The 17293-nt window shown below is 49.2% G+C and overlaps 1 protein-coding gene across 6 annotated transcripts in view; it reads right to left on the reverse strand.

The window, feature by feature from the left end:
• IGSF5 (immunoglobulin superfamily member 5) overlaps window positions 1–10683 on the reverse strand; it is a 58624-nt gene extending 47941 nt beyond the window's left edge. Inside the window, exons 1-3 of one of the 6 annotated variants that reach the window (XM_040483885.1) lie at window positions 10514–10682; window positions 10055–10219; window positions 6415–6492 (exon numbers count right to left, since the gene is read on the reverse strand). In XM_040483885.1, the coding sequence (XP_040339819.1) occupies window positions 6415–6472 (58 nt within the window). In that variant the 5' untranslated portion in view covers window positions 6473–6492; window positions 10055–10219; window positions 10514–10682. Of the gene's footprint in view, window positions 1–6414; window positions 6493–10054; window positions 10469–10513 lie in introns of those variants that run through there. The other 5 variants (XM_040483884.1, XR_005793144.1, XR_005793145.1 and 2 more) reach the window with 5 other exon arrangements.
• Between the last annotated feature and the right edge of the window lie 6610 nt (window positions 10684–17293).

The following is a 17293-nucleotide window of genomic DNA, read 5'->3' on the forward strand; positions in this document are numbered from 1 at the left end:
CCATTTACAGTTGCACAAAAAAACAAAATACCTGGGAATAAATCTAACCAAAGAGGTGAAAAATCTATACACTGAAAACTATTGAAAGCTTATGAAAGAAATTGAAGAAGATATAAAGAAATGGAAAAACATTCCATGCTCCTGGATAGGAAGAACAAATATTGTTAAAATGTCGATACTACCCAAAGCAATCTATATATTCAATGCAATCCCTATCAAAGTAACACCAGCATTCTTCACAGAGCTAGAACAAATAATCCTAAAATTTGTATGGAACCACAAAAGACCCTGAATAGCCAAAGCGATCTTGAAAAAGAAAAACAAAGCAGGAGGCATCACAATCCCAGACTTCAAGCTATACTACAAAGCTGTAATCAAGGCAGGATGGTACTGGCACAAGAACAGACACTCAGATCAATGGAACAGAATAGAGAACCTAGAAATGGGCCCAGAAATGGCCAATCTTTGACAAAGCAGGAAAGAATATCCCATGGAATAAAGACAGTCTCTTCAGCAAGTGGTGCTGAGAAAACTGGACAGCTACATGTAGAAGAATGAACCTGGACCACTTTTTTACACCATACACAAAAATTAACTCAAAATGGATGAAAGACCTCAATGTAAGACAAGAAGCCATCAAAATCCTCGAGGAGAAAGCAGGCAAAAACCTGCTTGATCTTGGTCAGAGCAACTTCTTACTCAACACGTATCCAGACGCAAGGGAAACAAAAGGAAAAATGAACTACTGGGACCTCACCAAAATAAAAAGCTTCTGCACAGCGAAGGAAACAATCAGCAAAACTAAAAGGCAACCGACAGAATGGGTGAAGATATTTGCAAAGTACATATCAGATAAAGGGTTAGTATCCAAAATCTATAAAGAACTTCTCAAACTCAACACCCAAAAAACAATCCAGTGAAAAAATGGGCAAAAGACATGAGTAGACACTTCTCCAAAGAAGACATCCAGATGGCCAACCGACACATGAAAAAATGCTCAACATGACTCATCATCAGGGAAATACAAATCAAAACCACAATGAGATACCACTTTATACCTGTCAGAATGGCTAACATTAACAATTCAGGCAACAACAAATGTTGGAGAGGTTGTGGAGAAAGAGGGTCTCTTTTGCATTGTTGGTGGGAATGCACATTGGTGCAGCCACTCTGGAAAACAGTATGGAGGTTCCTCAAAAAACTAAAAACAGAACTACTCTATGACCCAGCAATTGCACTACTAGGCATTTATCCAAGCGATACAGGTGTGCTGTTTCAAAGGGACACATGCACCCCCATGTTTACGGCAGTGCTATTGACAATAGCCAAAGTATGGAAAAAGCCCAAATGTCCATCAGTGGATGAATGGATAAAGGAGATGTGGTATATATATATGATGGAGTATTACTCGGCAATCAAAAAGAATGAAATCTTGCCATTTGCAACTACGTGGATGGAACTGGAGGGTATTATGTTAAGTGAAATTAGTCACAGAAAGACCAAAATCATTTGACTTCATCATATGAGGACTTTAAGAGACAAAACAGATGAACATAAGGGAAGGGAAACAAAAATAATATAAAAACATGGAGGGGGACAAAATAGAAGAGACTCCTAAATATGGAGAACAAACTGAGGGTACCAGAGGGGTTGTGGGAGGGGAGATGGGCTAAATGGGGGAGGGGCATTAAGGAATCTACTCCTGAAATCATTGTTGCACTCTATGCCAACTAATTTGGATGTAAATTTAAAAAATAAAAAATAAAACAAGTTAATAAAATAATAACTCGACATAGAACTTGCACGGCAAAGGGTAGTCTTCCAAATCCTTCATGCCCCTCTTTTCACTTCTGGTTTTTTAAATGAATAAATGAAGGTAAGCAATATCCAGGACTTGCCATCATAGTGATGAGCTGGAACCCACACTCACACCTTCCCACTCTTGCCCACTCTTTCCGCCTCTGATCTCACTCAGAGTTTATAGCAAACAGACCCCTAAGCAGACCAGACCCTGTGGTTTCTCCTCAGCCCTGCCCGCCACACCAGTAAGACTGCAACGGGTTCCTCCTACCTTATGCAGCTGTAGGATTCCTGTGGGTCCACCAGGCAGCCTGCCATATAGCCTGAGTGCCCCCAAATCATTGCAGCCACCTCTCCTTCCAACTTCCTATGGTCAAGTTGTAAGACAGGACACAGCAGACACATTAACGCATCACCTGAGTACCCAGAATGCACGGTCCGCTGCAGGGACAGGTTAATGGGAGAGCAAGAACTATTGCACAGCCCCGGAGGCAAGCAGGACCAGGGGGCAAGGCAGCCAGGGTCAAGGTCAAGAAAAGGGTCCTGAAAAGAGACCTACAGGCTCCAAAGAGGCAGAACTGAGGGAAGATCACAATTAGCTAAGACTATTCCTGTGTTTGGATAAACATGATGGTTATTCTTTCCTTTGTCTCTGGGCATGGTGGGAAAAGAAAGTGGGACTCTAAATAACAACTCCTATTGGCCATCCTCCCTTATCCCGGGGCAGGCCTCTCTAATCCAAGGATCCCTTTGATCTGGGATTTTAGAAAAAGAAAAAAGCCTGAGGAAGAGAAGTCAAAAATGATCCCCCAGGGAAAGTCACGGCCTCAGCGCCGACTTGGCTCTTTCCACGAGCCCTGAACTGCACCTTCAGAAGGACAGAAGGAAGGAAACAGCCAAATCTACACCCCGAGGAAAGAGACGAGCTCTCCCCACTCCACAGGGAGACAACAGCACGCTCCCCCCGCTCCTGATGCAGAACGGTGGGAGTTAAATGGACAGAGCCCAGTGGCTCAGGCGTGGGGAGCGCCAAGGTGGCTGAGACCCAAGCCCGCCCTGCCAGGAGCGCCATCTAAGTGGCCCACAGAACACGCAGACCCATCTGAAACCATGGCTCCCTCACTGCCTAGTGCGAGGTAGAGAGATTATTTCACCCTGGAACACTGTTTGCTCCAAGCCACCAGACTGCACCTGTGACCAAGAAAGTGTGCAGGTCACATACCTTACTTTGCAGGTGGGAGGTGAGAGGGAGGAAGGAAAAATGGAAACTCTTGTTGGAGTTTGAACCTGACCTCTAATAAATTAAACAGGAGGCTCCAAATCGTCAGCACTACATTCCCCGGACAGCACGTCCCCAGCGGTCTTGGCTACCCCCATAGGTAAACTCGCCTTCAGCCCTGCCTCCTGACTCAGAAGCTGTACCCTGATAATGCGAGGTCCTGGAGCCCCTTTCCTCTCCCTGAATCCTCTCAGCTGCGGGTTGTATAACCCTGCCCTGCACAGAACAAATATGAGAAAATTGACAGTAAGGCCTTTCACCAAACACAAATCCTCCTCTTCCCTCTGTTCCCCTTTCACTCTGTAGAGTGAACAGGCAAATCAGGGCAGAGCCACAAGAAAGATCAGTGTGGGCGGCCCCCGCCCCGCCCCCCCCCCCCCGCCACCTCCCCGCCACCTCCCCTGGGCCACCAGCTGTGGTGGTCACCCAACTCGGGAGTTTGTCCATCTGCAAGATTCTTATTCACACTCACACTCTCCAGTTCCCACATCGGTAGCCCCCCTCCCTCTGCTTCCTCTCCTGCCAGGATCCTACTCCACCAGGCACCTCCGTGAATGATTGACTGGCTGCCAGCGGGACCAGACATCTCGTCCACTCACTGCATCCTCCTGTCTGCAAAACGGAAATCACCCAACAGTAGCACTTTCGTACCTCCTCCCGGCCCTCCATAAATGGACCCCAAACATGCATCCTACCGGCTTTCTCCGAAGGTTTTTTTCTCAGCTCCCTGGGGGAGCAGCTGGATGTCTCCCTGATGGGAGGTCGGAGGCCAGACCCCTCTTTTCTTCCACTGTCCTCCCGCCTCCCTCACTGCACCTGCAGACCCCTCGCCTTCCCCTGCCTCTTACTGAACACTGCAAAGAAACGGTGAAGCAGACCATTAAAATCAAAAGGGAGAAAGGGAAATGCAGGGGATCTGGCAGCAGAGAAATGTTTTGGTGAGGCAGCTGAGAAAAGGAGTCAGGACAGTCAGAAGGGAACTGAGAAACAAGGCGGGGGGGGGGCAGTCCTGAAGCACCTGCAGAGTCCCACTGATGATGGCAGGAAGCTCGAGTGTCACCGCTGTGCCACCACCACCCAGAACTGCTGTTCACACGGCAGCCAGCACACCAGCATGATCAGACACCCCTACCGCCCACCTCCACACTCAGACCTAGTTTAAATATTTTAAACATGTACATTTTGGATAAAGACCAGATAACCCTTAACATTATCCTCTTAAGACTTCACTTAGTCTCCCATCAACTTCCTTTGGCCCCAAACTTCACCTTCCAGCCACCAGACCACCCTAAATTTATCAAACTCACCAACTCTTTCTGGCCCCAAGGCCTTTGCATGGGCAGTGATCAGTCTGGCATGCCAGTCTTGGCTTTCAAATCTTTGAGGCAATTGTCACAATGGCAACTTTATATTGATTTTTCTACCAATAAGTGCCTAATTCCCCTGTGGGGTTCTAAGCGCTTTGTTAGCAGGGACTATGCCTGGTTTTTTTATTGCCACATCACAATGCCTACAACTAACTGGCACATAACAGGCCCTCAGTCAATATTCACTGAGCGAATGTATAAGGGTGTTGAGTTCTAAATAACCCATTGCACTGGGGCAAGACAGAGAGGAGAGGACTGGCAGGAATGCTTTGACTGTGCATGGAGGTTGCTCTCAGCTATTCAAAGTCTACAAATGAAGGTGTCTCTACCCCCAGACTTTCCAAGATGAAGCATCCGAGGTGCTCGGTCCATAGCAATGGATCCCATCCCCCAGGGGGCATTCGAATGAGCCCATAACACTCTCCCCTCCTGGAACAGCCATCTCCAGGCCTCCACCCCAGCCTCCCCTTTGTTCCAAACACAACTTCAGGGAAAATGTCCCAGAAAAACCATAGACCCCACAGCACATCAGCTCCCCGCTAAAATGCCAGAAGAGATTTTTGCAACCGTGGCTGAAACAGCCACGTTGGAGCCTTATCCCTCAAATGAGTGCTGAGCGAGGTTTGCCAGCCCCTGGACAAGTCCTCAAGCTCTACGCAACAGGGCTGGTGTTTTCCTCTCCACAAACCAGGGCTTATCAAGCGCCTGCTAAACACCTCACACTGCGCACTATGAGTCGGGGGCTTCTGAACATCTTTGCCCTCAAATACGCGTTAACACCACAGCCTGGTCCCCTGGGCTTAATGTCTCAACGTACTCCAGACCAAAACTTACAAAAGAGTCCTTATTGCCTGTAACACACTCTGAGAGTCCCTGTGTTATTTCATTCTTTTCTGTTTTTCAATAAATATCGAATATTGGGGGGAGGGGTATCAGAATGACCAAAAGGGAGGCATTCACGGGAGGTTCTTGGTCTCACTGTTAATACACGAAGGTGTTCAGTTTGTGAAAATTCATCAAGCTGTATCTCTGTGACTTGTGAGGTTTTCTACATGTTCATCATTCTTCAGGACAATGCCTTGAAATCACTGCACAAGAAATACAGGATGGCTGCCCTCTAAGAAGTCTAGGCAAGACGGGGCGCCTGGGTGGCGCAGTGGGTTAAGCGTCCAACTTCAGCCAGGTCACGATCTCGCGGTCCGTGAGTTCGAGCCCCGCGTCAGGCTCTGGGCTGATGGCTCGGAGCCTGGAGCCTGTTTCCGATTCTGTGTCTCCCTCTCTCTCTGCCCCTCCCTCGTTCATGCTCTGTCTCTCTCTGTCCCAAAAATAAATAAAAATGTTTAAAAAAAAAAAAAAAGAAGTCTAGGCAAGACATAATCAAAAGAAAGCTGGGGGAACCAACTCCAGTCACCCCAAGGACCCCGCAGTCTCAAGCTCCACCTCCTGCAAAGCAGAGTGTGATCGGGAGACCCTGGCCTGGGACACCCTGGAGTCCCTTTCGACTGACCCCCTGGGGCGATCCAGGACGAGGAGAAGCTGATGGGAGAAACAGCGGTGGGCCCTTCCCCTGTCAGTAAATGGGAGCTGGGATTATTACCCAGAAAACGGCAAGGTCAGGAGGGCTTCAGGGAGGAGGTGATGTCTGAATTGGGCCTTCCTTGAAGGCCAAATAGAAATGGAAGAACAGAAAAGCAGGCAGAGGACAGGACAATGACTTACAGGGAGGAATGGAAGGGCAAACGCTCACAGCAGAGACGACCCAGTGGAAGGACCGGTAGGAAATTCAGTCAAGAGAGCAGGTAGGGCACCCAAGGAAAGAGACCCTTCTGTGGAAAGAGGAAGCAGTGAGAAAGGAAGAAGGAAGAAGCTTCTGGAAGCCACGTATCCAGGAAGCTTCCTCTGGGTTCCCTCCTGCCCACTTCCAGTGGATGCCCAGGAACATTCCACCAAGCTCAGGAAACCCCCTACCTGCCAGCCCAGCCAGGATGACCAGCACGGTCGAGATGCCTTTCCACCTGCCCTCCATCACCACACGTCTTCTTCACCCTGGGGAAACAAAGCAGCCAGGTAACCATCTGTCACTGACGAGCGTTTGGCATCCCGAGTACGCGGAGCCCCTACTGGCTCATGGGTGTCCGCGGAGGGACGGTCGGTGGCACCAGCCTCACCCCAAACCTGCTGGATCAGAAGCTCCAGGGGCGAGCACACAAATCTGTCCAAACAATTAAACAGTGAACCAATTCTGGCCCAGGCTCAAGTTGGAGAATCCCTGCATTAAACGATCTTGCTCCCCAGTCCAGGTATAAGTTATGGAAGGCAGACGGTATAGCCTTACTGCTGACTAGCTCACCAGGATGTAGGGGTGAGGGCTTGCTGCTTTTCATTTCAATCATGATGTTTTAATCACTGAGGGGAAAAAAAAAATCCTCCCCGTAACAAGCTCACGTTACCAAAAGGGAAAACAGGCGAAATAGAACATAAGCTTATTAGAAGGTGCCAAAAGGTATGTATAGAGAGAGAACAGGGGGACGTCTGCAAGGGGTCGTGTGCGTGCATGGGGTGGCCGGCTGTAATTACAAACAGGGAAGTCACAGAAAGTCTCCGGAGAAGGTGTTCCGTGAACAGTGAAGGAGGTGAGGTGACAGCCACGTGGATATCTGCAAAGGAGCTTTCCAGGCACAGGGGCAGCAGGTACAAAGGCCCCGGGGTGGGACAATGCCTGGCATGTTTGAGAGGCACTGGCGTTGGGGTGGAGTCAAGGGTGAGGGAGAGGGGGAGAGGTCGGAGCTAGGAGAGGTCAGGGTAGACTGAGCCCTAGGCAGATCATGGGGAACCTGTCATGTGCACCTCTTGGCCCTTCCTTCCAATCCCTTTGTTCTTGGATAAACCTCTTGCTCAGCCCTCCATCCCTACATGTTCTCTTTTTATTTTTACTTTTTCCTTCTTCCCTGTGGTAGGCCCATGCAACACAGTCACCAGCAACGTGTGGTCCCACTGGAGTATGTAAGGTAAATCACCCACTGAACGTGTGGGGAACTGCCCGCAAAAACAATGGCCCCTTGGCTCAGCAAAGGGTCTCTTTCTTTCACAGCCTTCAACACCACCACCGTGTGGAGCACAGCTCCCTAACCAGGGGATGGTTTTCACTTTGGCTTTGGCGTTCACACAGACGTCACAGCCCCATCAACTGGGGAGGGGGGCGGGGGGGACCCTCCCTCTGAAATGTGGGGCACCGGGTTTCATCAGAGACCCCCCCCCCTCCCCACGGCTGTGGGATTTTGTGATGGGCTGACACCTGTCCAGGGCTCTCGTCCCCTTTCCTCTCCTACAGCCGAAAGAGGCCGACCCCACAGCAACACAAAAGCACAAACACAGGAAGTGAAACAGGCACAAGTAACCACCACACCTCACGTCTACAGAACCCATTTCACGCTGAAGCAGTGATACTGGCTGTTCGGGGCTCACCAGAAGGAACGCGGGTTTCCACCCCTCTGTTTCTCTGATGTGTTGGGAAAGCAAAACTCAGCATGCGTGCTAAACCATAACCACTTGCGTGCATGGCACAGCGCAAGGTTCAAAGTCTGTGCCGCTGTGGGGACCCCGGCCCCCGCGGGGTCTAAAACACACCCCGCAGAGCTCCACAAATAGGCCCGGGCGGCAAGCTGTGCAGCAGCCCTACCCAGGCCGGACTGAAACCCCAGCCCTCCCAGACGGACTCCAGGTCCCCAATTATGAAGTGCCAGTAAATCATTTACTAATTTGCAAGGTTCAATGCACGCTGCTCTGACAGGTCGGTGGCTAGACCGGTCGTCTAGAAGGCTACACCCCAGCTGAGGATGCAGGAGACACTGAGCCCTCGTAGAGAAGATTACGCATCTCACCGAAGGCCATAAATGCCAAGCTTGGGCCCAGTGTTTATTGAAATTGCAGCCGAAGTTTAAGGTCCATTAGGAAATACCAATAGCTGTGCTGAGTCAGGCCGAGTCTGAGTGCTGTGTTTTCTAAAGCCTCTGTTCGGCCTCCGTCCCTCACACACCATTCTGGCTTCTTCTCTGTAAGAGCGGTGACTCTGTTTCCCCCGAGTCCAGCAGAATCCCCAGGACGGGCAGGGCAGGAGCACCCAGTGAGGTCCAGGGAGCCCCGGGGCAGGATTGCTGCAGGAGTGGATTTGTGCCCGGCTGGTATTTGAAGGATGTGTGCAGAAACGAGCTGTCCCTTCGCTTTAATTAAATGAGGACCTAATGCCAGGTAATTTGCAAGTTAACATCTCTGTGGGATAGTTGGACAGACCCCGGAGATTTCTCTTCCCATTCATTTTGTTGTGGAAGACTTGAAGTACCTACTTCTCGTTGAGAACCTGCAAAGTCTTCTTAAAGTCTTAAGTCTTGTTAAATTGTACTAAACACAGGACACCCGGGTGGCTCAGTCTGTGGAGCAACTGACTTCAGTTCCGGCCATGATCTCACAGGTTCATGGGTTCCAGCCCATGTCGGGCTCTGCACTGACAGAGCTGAGCCTGCTTGGGATTCTCTGTCCCTCTCTCTCTGTTCCTCCCCTACTTGCGCTTTCTCTCTCTCTCAAACTAAATAAATAACTTAAAAAAAAAAAAACAACTGTGCTGGTGCGCCTGTGGGGCTCAGTCCATGAAGCATCCGACTTCGGCTCAGGTCATGATCTCACAGCTCATGGGTTCGAGCCCCGCGTTGGGCTCAGTGCTGACAGCTCAAGCCTGGAGCCTGTTTCCGATTCTGTGTCTCCCCCTCTCTCTCTGCCTCTCCCCCACTCTCACTGTCTCTCTCTCAAAAATACACATTAAAAAAAGGTTTTTTTATTTGTACTAAACAGGAGTTAACCTCCAACCACTCCCTTACTGCCCTGACAAGGCAAAAACCACATGGAAGGTATGTGAGGGGCCACCGCACTGATTATCTCACTCAGTTACCCCCACACACAAGCCCTCATTTCTGGGTCCCTGGAAAGAGCTTTGCCAAGGTGCCTGCCACACTTCTTGCTACAGGCACCAGCATGAAGCCAAGACCCAAAAAGAAAGCTGGGTGCTGGTCAGGGTGAGCGAGAATCCGTCACAGCAAAATCCACACAAGGGGTTTGCTGCAAACGTCTGTGCCTAAATATACATAAAGGCTGCACTCTGACAAGCCCACGTCCTGCACCCCTACATCCGGAGGGGCTGTCCTGCCTGCAGGAATGAGGCCCCCGTGAGGGCTTCCGGAGACTTCCGTGAGGCTCTCCTTCCCACAGGAGGAGAAACGGCATTTACAAGTGCGGGGAATGACCCATGGGGCCACGGTGACTTTCCAACCCTGGAATCCCGACCCCCCCCCAAATCCCAGCTGGCTCTCAGCTCTCGCTGCCCCCAGACAGCGGCGTGCTATGACAGAGGCTCTCGCTCCATCAGAAGTCATCTTGAATTCCTGAACTCCCCGAACAGCCTGCTTTCTTAATGTTTAACTGGGTGGAAGTTGGGAAACAAAGAGTGTGTGTTTGGTCCTGGGACACTTTCCCGGGGAAAGCGACCCGCCCCTCGGCCCGAGACAGGTGCCTGTGGACCCGCTGGACAGACGCCCACCACTGGCTGGAGCTGGCTCACCTCGGGCAGGAAGTTCTCCTCTTCCGGTGTCACAGAAGGTTCTCTGATCCCAGAGGCATCTGGGCCTCCGTCCTCCCTCCACGCAAACGCAGGAACAAACCTGTGTGGCCGCCGAGAATCTCCACCCAGGTTGCCGGTTAGCAGGAAGTTCCTCTTGAAATGGCCCTGTCACGTCACAGGCCGGGCTGTAAACACAGAGATGGCCCCTGCCTGCCACTGGCCCCTCGCTCCCGGAAGGTGTGCATGCCCCAGAGTGACATTTTCCCTGCTAATCATTAGCCAGCCCCAAACAGCAAGCCAGGCCACCCAGCGGGGCCTGAGAAGGTCACGGCCTCCAGGGCCACCACTCCTTCCCCTCGGCCCTCTGCCCTGGCTCCTCTTCTGGGCCTCTCTCTCTCTCTCTCTCTGTCTCTCTCAGTCCCACAGAGCCAAGCCCTTGGGGGCTGAAGGTCCTCTTACCCAGGCTGGGGGCCCTTCCTGCCGAGGACGCCGGCCTGGACAACCTTGTTGATCTCTGGCGTCAGCACGGGCCTGGGGCTGGCCGAGCCGGTTCCTTCTCCGGCCAAGAACCTCCACACCCACAAGAAGACTCTTCGGTGAAAGAAAAGTAGTCCTGAGGGTGAAACCTTCTGGAATGTGGCTGCACTTTCCCGAGGAGCATTTGTAGGAAAACTGCTAAGAGGTTTCTTTGGCCCTCCCATGCCCACACCCAGCCAGCACTCAGTCTGAACAAAGGAACTTGGCTTCTTAGAGCCTGTGGAAAATTCTGGAAGAGACCACCACCTGGCACCCACCACACGGCAGCACCACGTGGAACTGTTTGCTCTCATGCCGTTCTCTCTCGGCACCTGCCTAGTCTCCCCCACTGTTTTAATTTTTTTTTTTAAGGTTTATTTATTTTTGAGACAGAGCACAAGCAGGGGTGGGACGGGGTGGGGGGGGGAGGGTGGTTAGGAAGAGAGATGAGGACCCAGAATCCCAAGCAGGCTCCAGGCTTCGAGCTGTCAGCACAGAGCCCGACATGGGGCACGTACCCACAAACCGTGAGATTGTGACCAGAGCCAAAGTCAGTGGCTTAACCGACTGAGCCACCCAGGTGCCCCTCACCCACTGCATTTTAATCTTGTCAGGGGACTCAGAGCCAAGGGCGTCTGAACAGAATAGACACCAACAGAGGGTATGGATCACGCACTTAGCGTGAGACCCTGAAACAAATAAATAGGGGGAAACGGTTCTCCCCAGTGGAACAGGATCAGAATACACCACCCCCAAAAGATGCCAGTTTGGCATAGAGATTTATTTTAGGCTGAAAATAGTTGAGATTTAAAAGATTAAAAAAAAAAAAACCTTCTTAGAGATTCCCTTTTCTGACTAAAAGCATTAACTACTGGGGAATACAGCTGCCATAAATTCCTTTATAGGGTGGGTCCACTAATGAAGCCTACTGGAGATCCCTTCTTCAGGGGGACTTTCCGACTCTGAATGAGAATAACGTCAAAAGACCACTCATCACCTGTATAGATAAACATTATCACAAACCTTCTCTCTTGTCTCTTCTACTGAAAATCTATTTGTCCTTCCAAAAAAACACTATTTGTTTTTCCCATAAGAAGCCTTTCTTCCCCCCCCCCTTTACTCTCCCCTTCTAAATCAGGTATATATAAGTATTCATTCCAACCACTTGGTTCCTATATGCATGCAGATTACACCTTTATCCTGCTAACCTGGCTTCACAGGTCCCAGGCATTGTACCTGAGAGGGCAAAAAAAAGGTTTTCCTCCTCCCTTACAAGGCCCTGTGCTGGTCAGAAAAAACGGTGAGCGAAACAGATTCCAGGAGTTAACAACATGTGAGTCAAATAATCTCTCAAATATACACAAGGTTGTGGCATCTTATTTATGAGCTATGTCCCTGAAGGCCAAGCATAATTCAAAACTCAAATAATTCCCAAACAACGAGCCACTGAAATGAACACCCAAGGCCAGTGTAGCTGATTTTTATCCCTGATACACTTTTCCTCATTTTCTCGGCTTCAGCACGAGTCATTTAGAATATCAGTCGTCACCCGGGCTCAGTGCTGACAGCTCAGAGCCTGGAGCCTGCTTCAGATTCTGTGTCTCCCTCTCTCTCTTCCCCTCCCCTGCTTGTGCTCTCTGTCTCTCAAAAATGAATAAATGTAAAAAAAAAAAAAAAAAAAAAAAAAGAAGAAGAAGAAAAAGAATATCAGTCAGCACCAGGAGTCCCAAGCACTGACCTTCAGAGCACAGCTCAGCCTCAGCATAACTACTAGAGACTATTGTTAGAGCTTCTAGAAATTTTGAGTTATGGTAACAATGAGAGTGTAGGGGGAGGGGAAAGATTTGTTCCTATACCCTCCTTGGTTTGGTGGGTAGGGCCTGAAAATTAAACTGACAAAAGACAGATTGACAAGAGAAAACAAGAGAACAGCAAGATATCAAGAGTTTATTAACGCATACAGGTAGGGGAAACTCGGTGCTGAGTACTCAAAGGAGTCTTAACAAGACAATAAACTTGAAGAGAAGTGACAGGGCAAAAGAAAAGAAGTCCAGGCTTTTAAGTGTGGCAAACTGTGGGCAGGTGAAGACAGGGGGAGACGAAAAGGAAGGTAAGGGTTGTATCGGGTCAGGTTTGTTGTAACCATTCTGAGAAGAGCCCCCAGTGACGAAGATGGTGTTTGCCCTTCCTGATACCCGCAGGAGGAGGCAAAGTTTGGGGTCTGCTGTTTCTCAGTTATCTTCAGCTTATGATAATTCTTATGACAACCTGGCCCATTCTGGGGTGCTATATTCTGATCCCCTACAAGTGCCATATGACGTGCATACGTAACAACAGTAACCACCTCGGAGGTGCCCCCACAGATGCAGGGGCCAGCACTGCAGACCCTGGGCCTGGGCACTTCTGTCTACCAGCTACCCAGCCTGGAAACCCTGTATCCAAATCACTGGAAATGCAACTCTGAGACTGTGTGGTCTCGAGGGACTTTTTTTTTTTTTTTTTTGGACTTTGGGAGGTTTTCATTATTTCAAAGTTTGAGCATAAAGACAGATGTACTAATATTTTTAGCCTATGCTATTTTAAATTTTTTTAATGTTTATTTATTTTTAGGAGACAGAGAGACAGAGTGTAAGCAGGGGAGGGACAGAGAGAGAGGGAGACACAGAATCTGAAGCAGGCTCCGGGCTCTGAGCCATCAGCACAGACCCTGCGGGGCTGGAACCCACGAAGTGCGGGATCATGACCTGAGCCGAAATCCGACGCCCAACCAACTGAGCCACCCAGGCGCCCCTAGCCTATGCTATTTTAAAATCACAAAGTTCAAATCTACCTGAAACATACTCACACTAAAATTCAAATTGTGGTAAAGACCCCCAAAAAAGCTTTGTTGAAGGTGCAGGGGTTGGGAGGGGGTTTCCCTGAGGAAAGGCGTTTGAGCTCAGGTGTGGGGTGGGCATGTTAGGACCACACTGGGTAGGAAGGTGGAGTTCAGGAAGGACCATGCTGGGGGGGGGGGGGGGAGGCGCAGATGAAGGGTGTGCCTTGAGTCAGGGTGGGTGGTGGGAGGCCCCAAAAGCCTGAGGAAGTTGGAGAGCCTAGCCCGGCTTGAATGCAAAGGGGTGGGAGTTGGGGTAGGGCTGGCAGGGGGGGCAGAGGTCTTCCATTAGCCCAGAGAAGAGGCAAGGTCCAGACTAAAGGGTACAGTCAAGATTTGGGGTTTTGTCCTCACATATAAAAAGGAATGTCAGGGGGCGCCTGGCTGCTCAGTTGGTCATGCATTAGATTCTTGCTTTCAGCTCAGGTCATGATCTCGCAGTTTGTGGGATTGAGCCCCATGGGTGGAGCCTGCTTGGGATTCTCTGTCTCCCTCTCTCTCTCTGCCCCTCCCCCACTCACATCCACTCTCTCTCCCTTTCCCTCTCTCTCTCTCAAAATAAATAAATAAACATTTTAAAAAATTGTAAAGGAATGTCAGGAAAAGCGGTGAAAACCTTTTAAATGAGCAAAGAAGGTTGTGGGTTTCATGAGCCCACCATGAAGGCACGTGAGGTGTCTTTCCCATTGTTGGCTTTATTCAGTCATAAGGCAAGGTTAACATAGTTATGAAGCAGATTCAGGATTCCAAACTCAGTGACATTACACTACACTTAAAAAAAATATGTTGCGTTTATGTATTATTTTTGAGAGAGACAGAGCATGAGCAGGGGAGGGGCAGAGAGAGGGGGAGACACAGAATCGAAGCAGGATCCAGGCTCCGATCTGTCAGCACAGAGCCAAACGCGGGGCTCGAACCCACGAACTGCAAGATCATGACCAGAGCCGAAGTCAGATGCTTACCCATCTGAGCCCCCCAGGCGCCACCATTGCACTACACTTTTAATTTGGCTTCTTACACATCACCCAAAGCAAAGCACGAGACATGTTACACAGCAAGTTAGGTAGAACAGGGCGTAAGAAGTTAACGAACCCAACGCGAAGTCTGCCTGTGGGCACGCGGTTGAGATAAGGCCTCCATCGGGTCTGGGTCCGCGCTCGGAGCTCACTGTTTATTATGTCCAAGCAGCGGAAGGTCTCTGTTCCTGTTGGAGATGAACTGGGCAGAGTCTTTGGCCGCAGCTGCCTTTCTGAGGTGGTCAGACACAGAGGGGTCACGTCCGAGGTGTCTGACAGTTTGCTGCAAAAACCCTCCCTTTTTAAAGGGGTGTCATCAGCCTTCGGCCCCTGCAGGCCTCCCCTGCTCCTGCTGGTTATCAGTTCCGGGGTGTCTCCATCTGGTGCTGGTTTCAGGGACACCTGGTCATAGCTACAACGCCCTTGGATGCTTACATCACTGCTTTGACACAAGTCGCTGCTTGACATGAGTGACTCCATCTTGCTCTCTACGTGGGGTCACCTGACGTAACAGGACCTGAGCTGTCTTTGAGCTCTTAAAAACTCTAAGTGTGTGACGGTTCATTTGATGTGTCAACTTGACCAGGCCATGGGAAGCCCAGATAGCTGGTTAGACGTTATCGTGTGGAGTGTGTCCCTGAAGATGTCTCTGTAAGATGTTAGCATTTGAATTAGGAGACTGAGGAAAGCAGAAACCCCTCCCCAAAATGGGTGGGCCTCGACTAATCCACTGAGGGCCTAGAGAGAACAAGGGGTGAGGAAGGGCAAAATTTCTCTCTGCTTATTAGCTGGAACACACACCTTCTCCTTCCCCCAGGTATTGGTGTTCCTGGTCCTCAGGCCTTTGGACTAAGGGCTTCAGACTTGCACAGGAGCCACAGTACCTGCTCCCCTAGGACTTCCCCACTCTCCAAAACTGCATGAGTCAGTTTCTCATAAAACATACATACATATATAATACATACGTACATATATGTTGTGCAGCCGCACCCCAGCAGACCTTAAGCCAAGGGTGGGTGGTGGTCTCACCATCAGAGAATTGACCCAGAGACAGCAGTCAAGATATAGGCTTACTGGACTCTGGAAAACAATATGGAGATTCCTTAAGAAATTAAAAACAGAACTACCCTACGACCCAGCAATTGCACTACTAAGTATTTATCCAAAAAATACAGGAGTGTTGATTTGAAGGGGCACATGCACCCCAATGTTTATAGCAGCACTATCAACAATAACCAAAGTATGAAAAGAGCCCAAATGTACATTGACGGATGAATGGATAAAGAAGATGTGGTATACACACACACACACACACACACACACACACACACACACACACAAAATGGAGTATTACTCAGCAATCAAAAAGAAGGAAATCTTGCCATTTGCAACAACATGGATAGAAGTAGAGGGTATTATGCTAAGCAAAATTAGTCAGAGAAAGACAAATATCATATGATTTCACTAATATGTGGAATTTAAGATACAAAACAGATTAACATAAAGGAAGGGAGGGAGCCTGGGTGGCTCAGTCAGTTGAGTGTCCGACTTCAGCTCAGGTCATGATCTCACCATTCACAAGTCCAAGCCCCACATCAGGCTCTGTGCTGACAGCTCAAGCCTGGAGCCTGCTTCAGAACCTGTGTTTCTCTCTGTATCTGCCCCTCCTCTGCTCTCTCTCCCTCTCTCTCTCTCTCTCTCTCTTAAAAATAAATAAATATCAAAATTTTTTTTAAAAACATAAAGGAAAGGAAGCAAAAATAAGATAAAAACCAAGAGGGAGGCAAACCATAAGAGACTCTTCAATACAGAGAACAAACTGAGGGCTGCTGGAGGGGAGATGGGGGGGATGGGCTAAATGGGGGATGGGCATTAAGGGGATGCCTTGTTGGGATGAGCACTGGGTGTCATATGTAAGTGACAAGTCACTAAATTCTATTCCTGAAATCATTGTTACACTATATGTTAACTAACTTGGATTCAAAAAATAATTTTTAGGGGCACCGGGGTGGCTCAGTCAGTTGAGCATCCGACTTTAGCTCAGGTCATGATCTCACAGTTCATGGGTTCAAGCCCTGTGTCAGGCTCTGTGCTGACAGCTCAGAGCCTGGAGCCTGCTTCAGATTCTGTGTCTCCTTCTCTCTCTGCCCCTCCACCGCTCACACTCTGTCTCTGTCTCAAAAATAAATAAAAAGTTTTTTTAAAAATTCTATAAAAAATTTTTTAAAAAAGAAAAGAAAATAAAAAATAATAAATAAAATAAAATAAGATAAAATAAAATAAGAATACATCGGCTTATTGGGGGAACTTACATACAGGGAGCACAGGAGTGGCCAACTAGATAAAGCACCTGCTGTTTTTATGATCTAGCAAGTAGCCCCCTTACTACCTGCAGCCTTCGCCCTCCTTACAGGGCCAGCATTCCAAGGACATCAAGGCCTGCCATCCAGATACTCTTGGTCACAATTGAGATGCTCCAGGTTGGTCACCCCCTGAGCCCTTGACCTCGAGCACGGAACAGCAGGTTTCCACATTTCCTGCTTGTTGGGGCTCCAGCGGGAAGACGGGATCTGTGTATTCTGAAGCCAGTGGTTTACAGGGGCGTTCAGGGTGTGCTTACACAGACCAGCATCCAGCAGGAACCACACCACACACCTTACTGCATCTATTCCTAGAGAACCAACTAATGCAAAGTTGTAAGAAACCTATAGTAATACTAATTATTCTAGCACACAGATACACAAGTGAACTTTGGTGACGAAGCACCTGATTTTCGTGTTTCAGATAATGACCAGTTTTGTATCTATTTTTTAGAGTTTTCAACATTTCGTA

This window comes from Herpailurus yagouaroundi, unplaced genomic scaffold (genome assembly GCF_014898765.1).
Source record: "Herpailurus yagouaroundi ecotype Mexico unplaced genomic scaffold, PumYag 162, whole genome shotgun sequence".
NCBI lineage: Eukaryota > Metazoa > Chordata > Mammalia > Carnivora > Felidae > Herpailurus > Herpailurus yagouaroundi.